The sequence below is a fragment of the Otolemur garnettii genome, unplaced genomic scaffold (assembly GCF_000181295.1).
Source record: "Otolemur garnettii isolate 467f Iridium unplaced genomic scaffold, OtoGar3 scaffold00041, whole genome shotgun sequence".
NCBI classification, from domain to species: domain Eukaryota; kingdom Metazoa; phylum Chordata; class Mammalia; order Primates; family Galagidae; genus Otolemur; species Otolemur garnettii.
Window position 1 is genome coordinate 3127159 of NW_003852436.1, and position 19641 is coordinate 3146799.

Genomic DNA, 19641 nt, shown 5'->3' on the forward strand with positions numbered 1-19641 from the left:
TCTGCTAAAGTAACTCAGATATGCAATCTTAGGCACAGTTGTTTGGAGGAGTGTAAGAACACCTAGTTGGTGAGGTAATAGGTGCACCAAGGGCACAGAGAATAGGTCATCATTTTTCTTTAAAAATATGTAATACTAATATTTATGCAAATGACTGTAATGGCCAACTAACACATTTACTTGACTTGTTAACTCCAAGTATTGAAAAGCTCAGTAGGAAAACAGAAGCAACTAAGACATCTTAATCGACTAAGTATTCAACTGGTCTAGAAGATGTGATTGTCCTGGGTGAGTATAATATGACCAATAGTTTGCAGAGACCAAATATTTAAACTACTTTCTAATACACATACATAATTCATTAATCTTCCAAAACATATAAATATTTATAATCTCATTTCTTATCTCTTAAAAATATCATGATCTTAAAATATTTAGGTAGTTAAGTGCTTTTAATTAAAGCCCTACCTTAAACCACTTGCTGCCTTCTCCTACCACTCAGTCCAAAGAAAAACTTTAAAAAATGAGAGAAAGGGGGCCCAGAATAAAAGACTACACATCCATGGGGACCGTTAGCATATTAATGAACTGTGTTTCTATTTACACTTCCATCACCAGAGCTAATTGTTAGCTATTTATAAGGAAGAGGTTATGCCTTAATTAACAGCATTCAATAAATGAAAGCTGGTTGCATGTCTTAAGTATGTTCAAACTTCAAGTCTTATTTCACAGCAGTGGTTCCAGTTCATCCAATACTTTTATGTGATAACACCTCTGATCAAGAAAGAAAGTCTTTATAGGATCCCAAATAATTAGTTTCCAGAACTGAAGTCTACAAAAAGCATAATAAATGAGTAAGTTAATTGTCTATCTCAAGAGCATTAACATATATGCATATTTTAAATGAAGGGGACGAAAATACCTTTGGTATTTAATATTTTTAACTCTGATATTTCTAAATACTTCCCAAACCCAAGAGTGTAGGGGAAACATTTTCATTTCTATGGCACAGTGGTCCTGTAACTCTGCCACTTCCATACACTCTGACCTGCTGATTCCTGAAAATCCCTCAGTTTCCACTTTCCCTTTCATCCTGATGATTTCTCTGCGTATTAGTTTTCCATTTGTATCACTCCCTCCTACGGTCTATCTGAACCATATCTCCTGCCCCCCTAATTTATGATTCTTCCCCCTTTCTCTCCATTTCTTTCTCTTCTCTGGCAGAAGGTTTAAAAAAGGAAAAACAAAACAAACAAAAAGCAGTAACTGTGCCTAAGATTGACTATCTTAGTAATTCAGGACCAAACGGTGGGTGAGAGTTTTGCCTAAGTGAGGGCACAGTTGAAAGCTACATTTTCCCCCATAGAAGACACTATGTGATTCTTCAGATCCAGCAGAATCCCTTGGCTTCGGCCAGAACTCTCCTGGAAACCACCGGCCCACCTGCCATCTGAGAGTTTACTGCCTAATGCTTTGCTATTGACCATTGACGCTCCCATGGCTCCTGCCTTGAAAACACACAAATTCATGCTAGGAGGAGAGATTTAAAGGGGAGGGCAGCCTCCCTCTTCTCAAAACTTCCCTGTTAGCATTCTCTCCTGTACAAGAATTTTCAGAGTATCCTCTACAGACAGTGTGCTGGGTACTTAACTGTCTAACCAGAGAGAAATGATTCAATTGGAGGAATATTCAGACCAGATAGGAAGATTGAAGAATTTAGGATAAGAGACCATTGGGACTTTGCATAGATTCATGTTGAAAGATCACTTAAAGCTTCTGCCTAGGGCTTCCAATAGCCTTTTCTGTTTGCTTTGGGACCAGTAATTAGTCAGTAAAAATACAAAGTTACTCTCAATACAGTATGCAAAAAAAAAAAAAAAAAAATTGTAACAGTAGAGTACTTTGTGAATCCTCTGCTTTAGAATCATCACAATATCAAAATTTTGAAATACTATTTAATCTTCTCCATTTCCTCCTTGCCTATAACATTACCCTTTCAGCTTAAAACTACACAACAATAAATGTAAACCAAGAGATCAAGTCAGCCTTCCTGAAAAAGAGCAAAATCTGTTCTGAAAGCTTTTGCTTCTAACCAAATCGGCACTACGCCAAATGAATTTAGAGAGGGGAAAAAAAAGCAGTAAACTACAAATATAAGACAAGCATAAACACAGCACAAATATCCTCTTTGAAAAACTGCCAGTTACATCCAAAACCTAATAGTTTGGAAAAGCGTAACTCCTTCTTTCCCCCAAGAAAGAAGTAAGCACAAGTACTTACAGTGTCATGAGACTTGTCCTTGACATCATAGACTGTGAGTTTTATTTTGGTCTCCTCATAGATGGGATACTCGTATGGGAACGTGACACCAGTCAAAAACAGGGGGTCTCTTGTTCCCTGCAACAGCACAAGCAGACAACTTTGATTCAATAAGGCAGCAACTGCACTCAGCAGCATCCAAGGGACACATCAGAATGCAGAAAGTATGTCTCAGTCTATTTTGCTAGGAAATAGTTCAATTAGAAGAGAGATCTGAATTGTCAAATGCTGCTCATGGACAACAGCATGGCCCAGGGCCCCAGACGACTGATAGGGCTGTTGATAGTAAACAGACCTGCATAGTTGTCAGAACTGCTGATAGTGAGTCTTGAAAAACGCTTTATATTCATTACATGCAGATCCCTTCCTTCACTTCAGCTGTCAGTTCCTTTAAAATACATTTAACAGACATAACCAGTAATTCATGCAAATAATCTAAGATGTTGACTGATTAAATTAAAATGAAGCTATTTTCTCATAAAGAACCATTTGATAATCTTATGCTGACCATTTATTTCCCTTCTATAATGACCCAGTTGAAAGCCGTGCTCTGATAATGTCCATTTGTTTTTAGATGTTCAGCTGTGACTTTTTTTCCCCAGATCAATTTGAAAACTAATGAAAGAAACTCTAAATATGATAGATCTAGGGCTGTAAGAGTACCAGCTCAGGATGTAGTACACAGGATATTTCAATGCCTTAGAATTCACTTTTAGAGATGTGACACCCAACATTAAATTAAATTATATACAGACATGTGTACACACATGTATATGCGTGTGTATATATATATAGTGTGTATATATATGTCCATATGTGTGTGTGTATATATATATATATGTATACACATAGTCAATATCCAAAGCTATTATATTATATATAGCCAATATCTCAGGGATGTTTGCTAGAGTTCTGTAAACCAGTTGTCAGTGAAAGTTTCTAAAAGCCTAAGTTATTTACTCATTTAGTCACAAATCCATTCTTTTATTCAACAAATACCTTTGCTCAGCAAGGCATCAGACACTTGGGAACAGGCAGTGAATAAAACTACCCAAAATAGCAAAACATGTTTAAATATAAAATTCTGAAAGTTGTCAAACAATTTCTGATAGTTAAGATAATAAATTTTATGTGCATATTATCACAATAAAAAGGGGTGAAAAAGGAAAACTCAACAAATAAGCAAATAATGTTAGCAACATTTAAAAATAAAAAGACTAACACGTGGGTTTTTAATAAGAAATGAATAATTTTACAATTGTAGTCAAGGTGTCTTTACATGAGTAACATTTTTGTTCATTCAACTACAGTATTAGTGGCATGCTTTGCTCTCTCTCCGTATTTATATTTATATACATATAAAAAAACCAGCTCTGGGTCCTAGAGTTTCCAAAGGGCAGACTCAGGGCTATATGCAGTATCTGGGTCATTCCCATTACAGAAATGATTCCAGTTTAGTCTGAATCATTTACCCCACCACTGCATCAAAGCAGCTGGTCAACAGTGAGTAAGCCAGGTCTGGGGCAGGCTAAGTAGGTTCTTAAGGAGAAACTCTGCATTCAGAACAGATGCAGGTCCCAAGTCCAAGAAAAATAAGCAAATCTTAAGGAGTTTAGAGTCTACTTTCTCCAGCCCCAGATGTTTAAGTAAATATCTCTTATTCACTCAGGCTGTGAAATGTGTGATTAGAACAAAATAATCAAAAGGGAAACACTTCCTCTTTTGAATCTGATCCAACACAATAACAAGTTTCCTCCTGACACATTGTGAATGTTCTATTAGTAACAATCAATGTAAATAGGAAGCCTCTCCTTGATGAGTAATATTTACACCTTTTGCATTACAGTATCTCGAATTCTACCTTTCCTTGAAAAACATCATATTTTGAAAGACAGTATAAAGATTCCACTGACAGACTAAAGAAGACAGGAAAAAAATAAAAAGGGCAAAACCACTTAAGATGTTAAAACTGCTCTGGGTCTTCTCTGGGTATTTCACAACTCTCATTTTTTCTCAAAATAAATATGTATTTCATGTAATTAAAAATGTATGCTTTTTTCTCTATTTTATGCTCTATTGGGGGATGTAAAATGGGAACTTTTTTTCCTCTGAGAGAAAAATAAGGGTTCTGTTTGTTTGTTTTGTTTTTTATTATGTAAAGAAACAAGTTCTCCCATTTGTTCATTCTACTGAATTACCAATGCATGCTTAATTATCTCAGGTCTGCTGACCTTAATGACAGAGGCTAGTAACAGACCTCGAACTAACTTGTTTCAGCTGTTTGCTCAAATCCAGAGATTTTCGGGGAGGAGGGAGCAAGAGTGTGGGAGCCTGTGTCTGGGTGTGTGTGTGTGTGTGTGTGAGAGAGAGAGAGAGAGAGACAGAGACAGAGAGACACAGAGAGAGAGAGAGAATGAGAATAATGCAGGCACCCAGCATGCTCAGCTCACCTCCACAATTTCGGTGCTGGAGTATCTTATCAGACTCTGCTCTGTGGGGTGGATCACCGAGATCTGCACCAGGGTATTCAGTTTCCGATCACGAACAGGAGCCACAAGGTCCTTGCATGCTGTCAGTGGCAGAGAAAAGAGAAGGAGAAACTTTAACACCCAACTCAGGGAAAACGTCTGTCCCGGCTTGAAAGTAAACTTAGCTACAGCGCTGAAAGAAATCTCCTGGGACTCAGGCTGGTTTTACAGAGGAAGTCCCTTGGAAGTACCTTGCAGAAATAGGAAGTCACGTGCTGCGGAGCTGAATTGAGAGTTCATTTCCACTGACCACATTTGGAGCCCGGCATGTCTTGACTGCTCTGAGATCCCAGCTCTAATGTGTGACTGTGCACACACACTCTCAGGGACTTCAGGGATTTTACTAGTTATTAAATCCTAGGCTTTAATTCACACTCCTTGAGGAAGTAAGCTGATTTGGGCCATGTCCGGAAAACCAACGCTGTCCCTTATTGACCCTGGTTGTATTCATTCAAATGCTAAGCGCACACGTGGTCCTTACCTCTCTGTTCATTAGAACTGGCCTCCCACAGTCAAGTACACCAACAAAGGCAGGGGGAGCAGCAGACACCCTACCACAGCCGCTCACAAACAAGGGAGGAGGAAACAGAGGAGGGATTGAAAAGCCCTTGGTCTGAAGACTGCAATTCAAGCCAAACCTGGCAGAGATGGGTTAATCTTGCCCAGGAGCCACAACTGTTAAGAACTTTCCCTTGAGACTCCAGGCTCATATTACAGGCACTCACCACCATACCATATTTACCTGAATATATTCTCCTCTCACATATCATTCCCCAAGGAAAATATTCCTTTTCAGTAACTGCAGCATCTTCTATCCTCACTATGCCCCCCTCATTAGAAACAGTAATTTCACTCCCTGAAGTTGGGTTGCTGAGATGCAAAGTGCCCTCACCAGGGGTGGCCCAAGACTCAAGTTCATTCCTCTGGTGGGTTGCTGCAGGCTGGAGCTGTGCACTAGGGACTGTGAATAGCTGTAGGTCCTGGATTTGGTGGAGAGGGCATGAGGGCTCTCTGCCATCCTTCCCAGCTCCTCTAAGCAGAGCAGGAAGGGAGAGATGACCAGTGTATTTAAGTTATTTTGTGGCACTGCAGCCATTGGCAGGCCTTCATCCACTGGGACAAAGGCGACCCAGCTTAAATCTGAAACTTGAGCGCAAAAGAGATTGTACATGAAATTATCACCTTTCAACCACTTACAGATCAGCTCTTACAAAAGTACAAGGAGAGAAAAAGTGAGAGCTTTGGAATGGAAAGAGCCTGGTTTTCATCCAGTTCACATTGCTAAGCTACACGGGGAAAATTATTTAACTGCTTTACTTCTATTCTTCTTGCCAGATGTTGGGATTCTGTTACCCCCTGCACGACATTTTGTTATAACGTTTCCTTATTTAAACCACATGCCTCTAGCAATTCAGCAGAGCTTGGGAGACTCTACATGGACCAAAAAACAGCTACAGTTTATTTAACCCACACTATTTTGAAGGCATTCTGTTGATTATCTCTTTTTTCTTTAAAATAGTGCTTTGAATTATTATTTTGGTTTTATATATAAAGAACAAGAGACATGGAAGCATTAAGTGCTCACATTTCCAGGACTAGAATTCTCTGGTAGCTTGCCTTACCACTAGTTAACTTTCTCCCTGGCATACAGACTTGCTCCCCTGCACAAATGCACCACTCCTTTGGAAGACCCACTAGCCTGATTTTCAATGCTCAACCCAAGAGAGCTACAGTTTAAAAAATACTGATGCAAAGTTTCAACAACATCTACGTTTTACCGGAAGGAAAAAAAAAGCTAGCTTTAGATTTTTACTGTTCTTTGGTGGTTATTTTGATCATTTCCTCTGCTTGTCTTGCAAAGGTGTTTAATTTTATTGCTTATTCTCTTGGCTGTCTGCTCACAGTAAACAGCTCTCTCTCCATTCACTGATAGTGACACATATTTGCCTTTGGATTTTAAAGTGAGGGCCACTCTATTTCCAACACAGGCTTTTTGCCCACTTTTTGCTGCACCTTCATCTCTATCTTGTGAGCTCATGACACCTTTGCTCAGAACAAGTTACTTCTTTTCTGAGTTCTTATCAGACTTGATTGTAGTCTGCGGTTATTTCTCAGAAGTGAGCAGCTGTTCTTGATTTCATCAAAGAAACGCTTAGACTTGTTCCCCATAAAAATGGAGGAAATTTCTATCAAACTGCAGTGTTTTATCCAACCCAAACTGCAAATACCCTGGTGCTGATAAAGTAAAAACAATAATGCTGGCACTTTATATTTCATTATATTGTGCAACCTAAACGCAGTCACAGAAAACAACAGTAGTGCCTTCCTGGGATCCCCTTACTTCTTTTCTTCCTAACAGCCCAGAGCTCTTGCTATTCTCTAGGGCAGTGGTTCTCAACCTTCCTAATGCCGCAGCCCATTAATACAGTTCCTGCGGGTGGCAACCCACAGGTTGAAAACGGCTGCTCTAGGGCTTACACAGTAAAATGTAAGGGAGAGACCCTGAGATTAGGCAAAATTCCTGAGGTATTGTCCCAGATTTCCTGCTTTTTAGATCCGTGAGATTGAGTAAATCAGCGCTCAGACATTTCAACTCTCCCATCTCTCTACCCACTTGTCAGGGTGGCGGTGAGGAATAAATTAGACCTCTTTATAAATAGACTTTTCCATGCAAAAAAAAAGTTTGCTGGCTTATTTCTCTATCACTATTAATACCAACATTTACCAATATCTGGAGGTTTATTATTAGGTAAAATTGTTTTCATTGACTTTGTCATAATCAGACATATTCTTCAAAGCTGTCACCAGGTTAAATATTTCCTTGTAAATACCAAACCACTGCATTTCATAAGGTGAAACCTATACAGATTATGGAGCTACCGGTATAAATACTGAAATGGTCTCACGGGACAGTGGTTAAGTAATGAATGACCAGATGGCTTCATGAAGATATTACTAATTTGATCAGTACAAAATCTAATGTGCATGGGAATTATTCAGAGAATTCTGAAAAATCTTGTTGTCAGAAATCAAAAAGTATTTTATTAGTCTTTTAGCCATACTCACTCACCACTGCTCATTATTCAAATATAATTGTACCCCAGGAATGGCTTGCATAAATGGACTTCCTCAACTCGTAAGACTAAAAGAACACAATATTTTAGGATTTTGCTTCTGTTGCATTTTTATTTAAGAATTCTACTCACTTGAATCAAATAAGTAGTTAAAAAAAATGCTACGCTGTAATCAATCATTTATTAGTAGATATTTGCTTTCATTTCTACCTTTTTACTAGCTTTGTTCTGGGTTGAATTATTTAAATGTATTTCCAGAACCCAGAGGAGTTTAAGTACACATGATGTCTACAGGTTGGGCTTCAAATGTGTTTGTGTCCACTAAACTGACTATTGTTAACTGAAAGGGGGTATATAACAAGATAAAAGTAATGAGTAAATCCAGGTGGCTCACGCCTGTAATCCTAGCAGCTTGGAAGCCTGAGATGAGACAGAGAATCACTCAAAGCTAGGAGTTTGGGACCAGCCTGGGAAAAAGAGTGAGACTCCATCTCTAAATATATATGTAAAATATGCTGGCTTAGTGACAAGAGTCTGTAGTCCTAATTATCAGGGAGGCTGAGGCAGGAGGATGACTTGAGCCCAGGAGTTCAAGGTACAGTGAACTATGATCACGCCACTAAAAAGTTGTGAGTAATTCTTTAAAAACTCATAATTTGAAATACTTCTTTAGAAAATAAAAGAGCTAATGGGTGGAGAGAGGGGGATTGGAGGGATCACTTCTGAGGTTTATCTTATAGGGGTACAAGTGAATCTTTCTAAGAGTAGAATGTGAACATTTTAAAACAATAACTGAGAAAATGACATGAAGGCTGTGTTGACCAGTTTGATGGAAGTAGTTCAGATTGCATGTGAAAACCCCACACTGTACCCCAGAAGTGCATTAAAGTACATAGTTACCATTCAATTAAAAATAAATAAATAAATAAATAAATAATTTAAAAAAAAGAAAAGAAAAGAGCTGTGAGTGACTGTTTTCCTGCTCAACTTTGCTGTAGTAGCTAGCAACGTGAGGGTTCCTTTGCTACTGTGAGTGGGTGTGTCTGAGATGCCTACAGACACCCCAGCTCAGATGTGTGTAGGAGCCAAGCAGCTCGTACTCTCCTAGAAGGGAATCCTCAGTAGACACATAATGCTAAAAATAAATGGAGTCTCCATTACCCTGCCTAGCCCTCCCAGGAGATAATGAGACTCCATTTATTTTTAGCATTATAGCTGGGAGGGCTATATAGAGGAAAAGAGGGGACCTTTGTCCAAAAGTCATTGCTGAAAGAAATTAAGGCCCACTATGTCCTGATCTTAGGATTTGTTCAAAGCTTAAGATCCCAGCTGAACAGGCAAATACTGGAAGAGCCATACAAAATACATTTGTTACTACATTTGGCCAGAAGTTTTGCTGAGGGCTGGAACTTGGCAACCTCTGGTCGTGATGCCTACAGCTATTATCTAAACTGTGAGGAAAAAGGCACAGGTTGTCTCCTGCTCCAGTAGCTAGTCCAATATTTGAGGGTCCAGAAGCTAAAGGGCAAAGCTCTTTAGGGTTTTTGCTGAGTCAAAGATTCTGTCTACCCCAAATATAGACTTTTGTATATATATATATATAATATCTGGTTTTGTTTCATTTAGCCATCATTTCCAAATCCTATCAAGGCTATTGCATCCATAGAGCCTTCCATCATTCCAGCCAACTTTGGCAGGAAGCCTACAAATGTCTCTTGACTCATATCAGAGAGCTCAGTTTCAGCAATAATCAATTTGAAGTAGAGCACAACAGTTTGTTCAGGTGCTTTTGAATTCAGCAGCTCTGCCTAAATTCCAGCAGTTTTAATACCTGCCTTGGATTGTGTATGGAGTGCATGAATAAGCAGATGCCTGCCACAGGCTTTCCCGAGAGCAGAGCGGGAGCCCTCTGGGGAAGGGCAGATTCATAGCGACCCCAGCAACTGTCTCTCCCCCTGAGAACTCTTTCTTCTGTGAAGGCAGGTCATTTGTCTTACCTCACCCCTATTTCATATCTATTCTTGCCATTCAGTGTTAGTGGCATCTAATGAAGTTTATCTTCTTTCCTCCAGAATAAAGCAGTGGCCACAAGAGAGTGTGTGAGTATGTACAGGGTGGTGGGGGCGGGGGCTTATAGAGACAAGAATTTCCACATCTCTGCAATTCTACTCAAAATTAGCCAAAAGAGATTTAGGTTTAGACAAGAAATCACACAGCATAGCATAGAGAGGATAAAAGAATGTTTTTTTGATTCAAGACAAAACTGTATTCAATACCCAGATCTAGCCTAGAGAGTTATATGACTTTGGATGAATTACTCAATCTCTTTGAGTCTCTATTTCATCATCTATAAAATAGAAGTAAAAGAATAGAATTTAGATATTCTCTATAAAGAATTATATGAAGTAATATATATAGAATACTAGGCACATGAGGCCCTTTAAATTATTATTGACACTAATCTGAATATAGTTATACTTTGTATTAACACGGAAATGGATTTTATCTACCCATATCTTTATGCTAATTATATGCTCAAGATATTCAAGACTGGTCCTGATTTTGTATAAAGTTATTCCTTTTCCTTTTTTTTGAGACAGAGTCTCATTATGTTGCCCTCCGTATAGTGCTGTGGCATCACAGCTCACAGCAACGTCAAACTCCTGAGCTTAAGCAATCTCTTACCTCAGCCTCCCAAGTATCTGGGATTACAGCTGCCCACCACAACACCTGGCTATTTGTTGTTGTTGTTATTGTAATCATTGTTGTTAGCAAGCCCTGGCCGAGTTTGAACCCACCAGCCTGAGTGCATTTGGCTGGCGCCCTAACCACTGAGCTCTGGGCATAGAGCCTGTTATTCTTTTTTAATAAAAGCATCGATTAAATACATCCATATGATTTTTTGTTTGTACCTTCTTGTTTTCATAGAGCTAAATACACGTTTTAAAAACACATTTTCATAGAGCTAAATACACATTTTACTGGGGCTTGGTGCCTGTAGCTCAGTGGCTAGGGTGCCAGCCACATACACCCGAACTGGCGGGTTTGAAACCAGCCTAGCCCAGCCCTGCCAAATAGCAATGACAACTACAACAACAAAAAAAGCCAGGAGTTATGGCTGGTGCCTGTAGTCCCAGCTCCTTGGGAGGCTAAGGCAAGATAGCCAGGTATTATGGCCAGTGCCTGTAGTCCCAGCTACTTGGGAGGTGGAGGCAAGAGAATCACTTAAGCCCAAGAATTGGAGGTTACTGTGAGCTGTGATGGCATAGTAAGACTCTATCTCAAACAAACAAACAACAAAAACCCTTTACTTGGCTGGGCATGGTGGCTCACACCTATAATCCTAGCATTCTGGGAAGCTGAGGTGGGTGGATTGCCCTGAGCTCAGAGGTTTGAAACCAGGCTGAGCCAGAGTTAACACAGCTTTCACAGCATTTTCTTAGTTAGAATGAAACTCCTAACTCTACAAAAAAAAAAAAAAAAAAAAATGCCAGGCATTGTGGCACACACCTGTGGTCCCAGCTACTTCGGAGGCTGAGGCAAGACAATAGCTTAAGCCCAATAGTTGGAGGTTGCTGTGAGCTATGATACCACAGAACTCTACTAGGGGCCACAAAGTGAGACTGTGGCCCCCAGTATAAATAAATAAATAAATGAAAAAAATGAAAATTAAAAAAAAAAACCTTTACTAGATCATGTATTAATTCTGAAAATCAGAAGCATCATAAATATGTCTCTTTCTGTGAAAGCAGATATGCACACTTCCACTTGTTTATTTCATCTCTCACTTCCAAATAAGAAGATAGCAATAGAAAAAGAAAGCCTTATTCTCTATCTCCCTGCAGATATGCTCCATACAAATGGTCCACTCACCCGTTAAGGAGATTTAACTAGGAGGTGAGTGTTGCTTTGTTCAGAGGATGATGGCCCACAGAGAACATTAGTTTAACAGCTGACATGCCCCAGAGGGTCACGGACTCACTTGCTTCTTGGCTCTGTACATTCCCTTCATCAAAATGGAAAACTGTGAATGCTAATAAAGTTTCTTTTCCTTGGCATTAAAACTAAGTATTACAGTTGGAACCCAAGATAGCCTGATGGAAGCATACCTTTGCCTCTTGATGAAAACTCACCTCTTGTACCCTCTATAGATAGACCCTTCATGTGGAAAATGCAAAAGATAAATCCATGCCTGTTAAGGGCAGAAAAGGCCAGTGTATGGAGGACGGGGGAACCTCAAACAGAAAGTGGCCTCACACAGATAGAGCTTTGGAGAAACAACCATCCATCTGGCTTGCAGCTTCTCTCAGTACACATTCTCATCTCACCACCACTGCTGTGAGAATCGGCCACCTCCCTGAGGATGTGGATAAGATTCTGCAGCCTAGAGTATAGTTTAATATTCACTTCTCAAATTCTTAATGCTTGCTCAGATTTCTCAAAACTATCACATATATATCTTTCCTCCCTGTGCTCCAGAAAATTGAATTCCACTAATCAACTGATAAACCAACTTAGGTTATGTTTCCAGTCCAATAACTTATTGGACTCCATTATATGGTTTCATGGTTACCATTCTATACCAGTGATTATATCTAGATTACATCAATTTACATCATACATTAAAAGATATATGAAACACTTAAAAAACCCTAATAGTCCCTCTAGTTACTTTGCTAGATGGAAGCATACCTTTGCCTCTTTTTTTTTATTATTAAATCATAGCTGTGTACATTAATGCAATCATGGGGTACAATATGCTGGTTTTATATACAATCTGAAATATTTTCATCAAACTGGTTAATACAGCCTTCATGGCATTTTCTTAGTTATTGTGTTAAGACATTTATATTCTACACCTAGCAAATTTCACATGTACCCTTGTAGGATGCACCATAGGTGGGTGTGGTCCCACCAATAAAATATGGAATGCTTCACAAATTTGCATGTCATCCTTGCACAGGGGCCATGCTAATCTTCTCTGTATCTTTCCAATTTTAGTATATGTGCTGCTGAAGAGAGTATATACTTTTACCTCTTGTTGAAAACTTTTTCTACTTTTGTATTTTTAGTCCTTTTTGCTTTTCTGTTCTTTATTCTTCTTCCCCTCAGTAATTTTAAGAAGACAGTAATTTTATGAAACCTAGATATAAACCCCTCCAGTGCACATCCCCTGAGTAGATTCAGAAGATAATATTGCCTCTGCCTGAGTGTGCTGTGTTCTGTGACAATTTGCCTGTATGTAGTAAAATGGTAGAATGCACAGGGTTCCTGCCTCCTGCTAACATCCACACAATGAGACTTGCCTAAGTAGTTGGGAACACTATGAAATACCTGCTTACAGTTATTTCTTAGGAGAATGTGGGTCTAGATCACAATAGACTGACTTCTGGCCATTAATATGCATCCTTCCCTGTTTATTGTATATTCTCTGTGAACCTTGAAGGCGTCTCTTCTTGCCCATCCAGTTCATTTTAGCTCGTTTTCAATTGAACAGGCCTGCTTTCCATAACCTTTCTCATTTGATGCTATTCCTGTTTGTTCTCTTCCCTACCCTCTTGAATTTCCACTTTAAAATATGTTTTGTCATTCTGAAAGATGAGGTTATTAGAGTCACCACTCATAGATAATATTTATGACCAACAGGGTCAAGAACACATGGCTCTTAGCAAACCACAGCTTCTCTCCTCAGTTAACTAACCATTTGTGAAGTCTTCATAGAAATAAAACAAAAATGTGTTATTTTCTCCTTAACTGTTGTGTGGGAGATTTTAATTAACACACACTTCCCTAAAGAGTGTGTGAACCATGCACAGCTGCCAAGATAAGTGATATTTGTTGGAAAAATAAGAACAAATGGATAAAAGTTAGTGTGAAAAAATGATTAGAAAATTTGGAATGTTTTCCTTTCTTTTTTTTTTATTTTATTTTGTCTTTTTAAGGCAGAATTAAAAAAAAAATAACATCCCTAATTCAAAATCAAAGACAACAATCACATAACTTAAAGGGATAGTGTTAATTTTAGGTTTCTATAGGATCAAGGGGAAAAAGAAATTGAATGGTTCAGGGCAGTGCCTGTGGCTCAAAGGAGTAGGGCGCCCACCCCATATGTTGGAGGTGATGGGTTCAAACCCAGCCCTGGCCAAAAACGGCAAAAAAAAAGAAAAGAAAAGAAAAGAAATTGAATGGTTCAGGTTGAAAGATAAGAAATCAACCTAAAGAATGAACACATCCTAAATGAATGATATGAGCATGGTGGCTCATGTCTGTAATCCAGGGCTCTGGTAGGCTAAAGGAGGAAAATCACTTACAGGCCAAGAGTTCAAGATCAACCTAAGGAACAGTAGTGAGACCCTGTCTCCACAAAAATAGAAATAATAGCTCAGCCTGGAGGGTCACACCTCTAGTCCTACCTATTTGGGAGGCTCAGTGGGGGGTTGAGACTGCAGTGAGTTGTGATGAGGCCACTGCCCTCACACTCAGGCAATAGAGCAAGACCCTATCTCAAAAAGAAAAACAACAACAACAACAAAAAAAAACTACTAAACCCAAAACATAAAATAAAATGAATGAACATACAAACCAACAAATAATATAAGAATCCAAATGCAAGAATCCCTTAGGCATATTAAAATAATGCTAGATAATTTTGCTACTATACTGCAACATAAAATGCTGATATCATCCATATTTTAAGGTTGTTCTCATTTAAGAAAATACATGAAACATGTAAAGAAGGTGCAGGGGGAAGGAAGTATAATTTACTCAACACTTAGGATGCGCCAGGCAGCCCTGGCCTGAGACCTTAGGCAGCTAATGTCTAGAACAAAAATGTGCCTATTTCTGCCTCTCGGTTCTGTGAATTCCATCTTCATAGCTTTTACTAATCAGTTAGTCAATATTTGTAGATTACAGTGTATATGGCTCAAAGATAAAAATTATTTTTTTTATTTGACCAACAGCTCAGTATTTAGCAGCCTGAGTTCCTTTTTTTCAATAATGTCATTCTGCTCAGGCTGGTTGTCTACATAGTCAATGGTGATTTAGCTTTGTAATGAGAATTTTCAGACTCTCAACACTCTGACAATAGAATCCAAATAAAACTCCAGGAAAGGATGAGGCTAATGCCATGGGGAGGAAACAGATGACAGAGTTATTGAGGAATATAGGTAATAATTTGCAAGAGGGAATTTAAGAGATTTAGTTATAGAAATATTGCTTTAGAATTCTTGCTATATTGAGATTTGAGCGCCACTGCTCTTAAATTTCATTACAACTGATTCACTTATAAATTAAACTGATTTCCCTGGTATAAAAGGCTTGTTCAGGAAATAAGTCCTGAAATAAAATTTGTTACCTTTTCCCAAACAGAACAATATTAAAATATGTCATCATATTTTATGTGTATGTCTGTGTGTGTTAAATAGAACATCGGCTTAAAAGAAAAAAAAATGGCTGAGAGGATGAAATTCCCTTCTTCAGTTGGAACGTTATTGCTACTAAAATAAACTTCACACCCAGTACCAGATCTCAATTTAAGTATCATTGAGGAATTGGGAGGGAAAGAAAAACAAGGCAACCTCTGCCTGGAACAATGGTGCTCCAGGGAAATGCTCTTGGGTTGTCTGTACTAGGAGCAGTGAAGACACCAGCTGTACAGGAGACAGCTTATTTGCATATGAAAAGAACAAATTTGGTTCAAATCACTGTTGTCAGTACCAGAAGCCTCCCATTCTCAAGCTTATCCCCCACTCCCTCAGCTTCTCTGCTGTCAATCCTTAGAAAATCCTATTTTGTCTTATTTCCATGAATATTACCTAGGTGGCTGAGAGTACATTTGCAAGCAATTGAATTAAAAACAAGTCTGTGCCCATGTTTCTTTTGATTTTGATATCCCATGCTTTGTGCAGTAAAACCCCAAGCTGGGCTAGCACTGCATTCACACTTGGCTCTTCCTCCCCGTGCTCCAAATCCATGTTCCGCTTTGGAAACAACCAGTGCTTGCAGCTTTCTGCTGCTCTTTTCAGCAAGAACATATGTGCTGCTTAAGAAGGGATGAAAACGTTATTTCAAGAAGTGGCACAGGTCCCCTCGAATACTGAAAGAAATATTAAGTCTGTTAATGGAGCTGTGTAGTGTTAGGACTAGGATCAGAGAAGTGGAAGAAAGAAAAAAACAGAGGGAAAAACCTTCATTAAGGCTTTTACTCCCCTTTCTCCAGGGGCCAAGATGGCAACATTTTTCTGAAACAACTACCTTGATGTGAGAGTCAATAGGATTTCTGTACAAGACATACATCTTATACACCCATTAGTGGGTCCAGTACTGGGGATGAGATGATCCTGATCTACCCCTGAACCCAAACTTGAGGCCAGTGTGGCTGATGGGTTACAGAAAGGGTGGCAGGAAAATCAGGGCTTCAGAAACCAAAGGTGGACGGCTGGTGGAGGGGTGGGAGGGTGTCTCATCAAGGTTGTGCACTGAAGACAAAAAATGATGTATAGCAGCCATTTTGGAGTATAAAGAAGACTAAAGGAAGTAGAGGCCTGGAATGTTCCCTGAGGGCATGGGAGGTCCATTTGTTTGGACAGGAAGTTACAAGCATTCTGGGAAGCAGCTGTTCAACCTGGATGATGTCACATACAACATACTGACTCATGCTCTGGGTTTCACCAGATCCTGAACATGCTTTCTCAAACCAAAATGTTTGAGAATTGTGTTGTACATATAGCACGTAAGAGCTTGTATTTTAGGGGATGGTGGTGACTCCATGAAGGTAAAAGAAAATTTATTTCAGTAATATTATTTTTTCCCACTAATGTATTGGGCTTACTAGTTATTTGTGAAGCTAATAGTTTTTAGAAAATTGCTATTGTTTTAATGCCAAATATTTTACAAATAGGATTAAAATACTAAATCAAAGATAGACAAAAAGATAGGTTAAGAAATAAGAGGGAAAGGGAAGAATGGGAAAAATAAATGTCTCTAGAGGAATAATTAGTTTTTCATTTTATGGTCTCCATCAAGATCATCCTTTACGAGAGGACAAGTATTGAAGATCTTGAAGAAGATAATGCCCCATTTCACTTCAATCTTCAATCACATGTGTGATTCTGTATAGACAAAAGAAAATTTCAATATGCATGTTGAATAATGGAGATTTGAGAGCAAAATTCTTCAGTCATAAGACAGCTGACTCACAGGAAATAAAAAAGAGTTTGTACAGATAACCTGAAGCTGAAGATGACTAGTGATCCTCTATGTGAGAAATAGGGAGACAGAGGAGGCTATAGGGGAGGAAACAATTTCAGCTACCTTGATGGCAGAAAGGGTCTAATTATTCTTGGGAGCAAAATCCACCATTTTGTGAACTAAAAATAAAATCCTAAACCTCCCTGCCAATGGAACAATCCCTCTCTTGGCCCAAAAGACCCCTGGGAAAAAACCTTTCCATTCATGAAGGAAGGGAAGTCTGATTTGGTTATCTACCTTCCCTTTTGGAGTTTAAATACTACAACTGATCAGCATCAATGTTAAAACAGAGATCATATGACTGACAAAATAGACCTCTTGTAACAATAAGGTACTAGGTGGAGCCTGTGGTTTAAAGGAATAGGGTGCTGGCCCCATATGCCAGAGGTGGCAGGTTCAAACCCAGCCCTGGCCAAAAACTGCAAAAAAAAAAACCAATAAGGTACTAAATTATAAGTAAGACATAAGGCCATGCAAGGTGAAGATTAAGTCACACCTGCAGGCTATCAGTGTGCTTAACAGATCATTTGAATCTGTATATTGTGGCCTGTCTCTGATTAATAGACTTCCTTAACTTAAAATATTCCAAGTCTTTAAACAAAGCTTTATTTCTTTAACCAATTACAAATCAAGGAATCTTTGAACCCACCCTTAACCTATAAGCCCCCACGTGGAGATGTCTGGCCTTTTCTAATCAAACCAACATATACATTCCATGTACTGATTTATGATTTTACCCGTAATTTCTATCTCCATGAATGTATAAAACCAAACTGCCCAGCTGCTCCAGGTGCATTTTCTCAGGATCTTTTGAGATTATATCCCTTAGGCCATTGGGCACACATATTAGTCTCAAAATAAACCTTTTTAAATTAACTTACAGAGTCTGGGGTTTTTTAAATGTTAACAATGCTGTAAGTTTATGGAAACAACTTATCAAACAACTTACAAGTGAGAAAGAGTAGTTCTTAGAAAGTCAGTGTTTGAAGAATAAGGGCATACTGCATATATTTGTGTGAGGGGGAAGATGTGTTAAATTCTTGTTGTACTAACAATGTACTTCTCACATTCATATACATGAGATTAAATACCCTCTGAAATAGGAATTATTATCTGCAGTTTACAGATAAGAAATCAGAGTTTCCAAGAGGATAGTGGATTATCCCAAGATTTTAATTAGAATAATACCACTAAGTGATCATGTTTACACGTAGCACCATTTTTAGTGCTTTAGGTATGCTGTGTCAAGTAGTTTGCAAAACACCCTAGGAAAGATTAATTTTTCAGTCACATGGGTAGCCAGCCACTGGCAGAGTCAGGAATCAGAGGCTCTCTCAGGCTGGCAGGCTGGCCCAGGCTCTCAAACCTTTGCACTGCCTACCCTTGGGTGACACATAGCAGATTTAAGCTCAAATCTGATGTCACTCCATTTCTATATTTTTAATTTCCTGTGATTCTTCTTGTTACTATTTATACCTGTCTGGGTTTTTTTTGGCTGGGGCCAGGTTTGAACCCATGACCTCCAGCATATGGGGCCAGCACCCTACTCCTTGAGCCACAGACGCTGCCCTACATGTCTGTTTTCAAGAGCACAGGGCCTTGGACTGTACGGACAGCAGTGTAGAGAGGAGGCCAGATGGAAAACACATTCTCAATAGGATTTCTTGCTGCTTGATGTCGTCACAAAACAGGAATCTCAGAGTTACTTTATGAAGAATTTGGAGCACCAAATTCTACCCAGGTAATCATCAGGCATATAGTTTAGTTGTAGAACTCCACTCCTTCTGCTCAGTCTGAGACTAGTTTGTTTTATCAGTTCTCCATTGAAGAACTCTTAAGGCCAGTAAGACTCTATCCCTCCAAACTATAATTTACAAACAATGAAATATTGATGGTTAAATAATTACATTCATTGGAATTTTAAAATGGATTACTTTTTCCTAATAATTGTGTTGGCAATAATTACCAAACATCCTAATACATCAATTTATTTCACAAAAAAAGTCATGAGGTTACAATGGAATTCATGCATGCATTCCATCCAGGGATATTTATTGACTGTCTAAATGTCTAGGTGACAATTTCACAGCAGTGAAGAAGAAAACAAGCTCCCTGTTTTATGGAGCTTATAGTCTCACATGAAGAGAATTAAAAAAGAAAATTAGTGAGACTTCTATATAGGACCACAACATTGACAGTGTTGGGGAATGGTGGATCAGAACAAAAGCTTCTCAGGTGAGGAAACATTGGAGCTGTGACCTAAAACATTCCAAGACACTAAATACAAAGACTCATGTTTCATCTGTTTGAGAAGCAGGAAGACCAATGCTGTTGACAGAGAGTGAGCTAGAAAAGTATCTCAAGGTAAAGTGGGAATGGCCTGCTCCTAAGACCTTTAAGATAGTTTGATTTTATTCTAAGTGAAATGGAAGACATTGGAGGAATAAAGAAATCACATATATATATAT

At 38.8% G+C, this 19641-nt stretch overlaps 1 protein-coding gene and 1 non-coding gene across 2 annotated transcripts in view; both read right to left on the reverse strand.

The window, feature by feature from the left end:
• INPP4B (inositol polyphosphate-4-phosphatase type II B) overlaps positions 1-19641 on the reverse strand; it is a 394326-nt gene that overhangs the window by 330371 nt on the left and 44314 nt on the right. Inside the window, exons 4-5 of the mRNA XM_023513461.1 lie at positions 4770-4888; positions 2281-2397 (exon numbers count right to left, since the gene is read on the reverse strand). Of these exons, the coding sequence (XP_023369229.1) occupies positions 2281-2397; positions 4770-4888 (236 nt within the window). The remainder of the gene's footprint in view (positions 1-2280; positions 2398-4769; positions 4889-19641) is intronic.
• Positions 12840-12946, reverse strand: LOC111725457. The gene has a single exon (XR_002773519.1). It is a non-coding gene; the product is annotated as a U6 spliceosomal RNA (small nuclear RNA).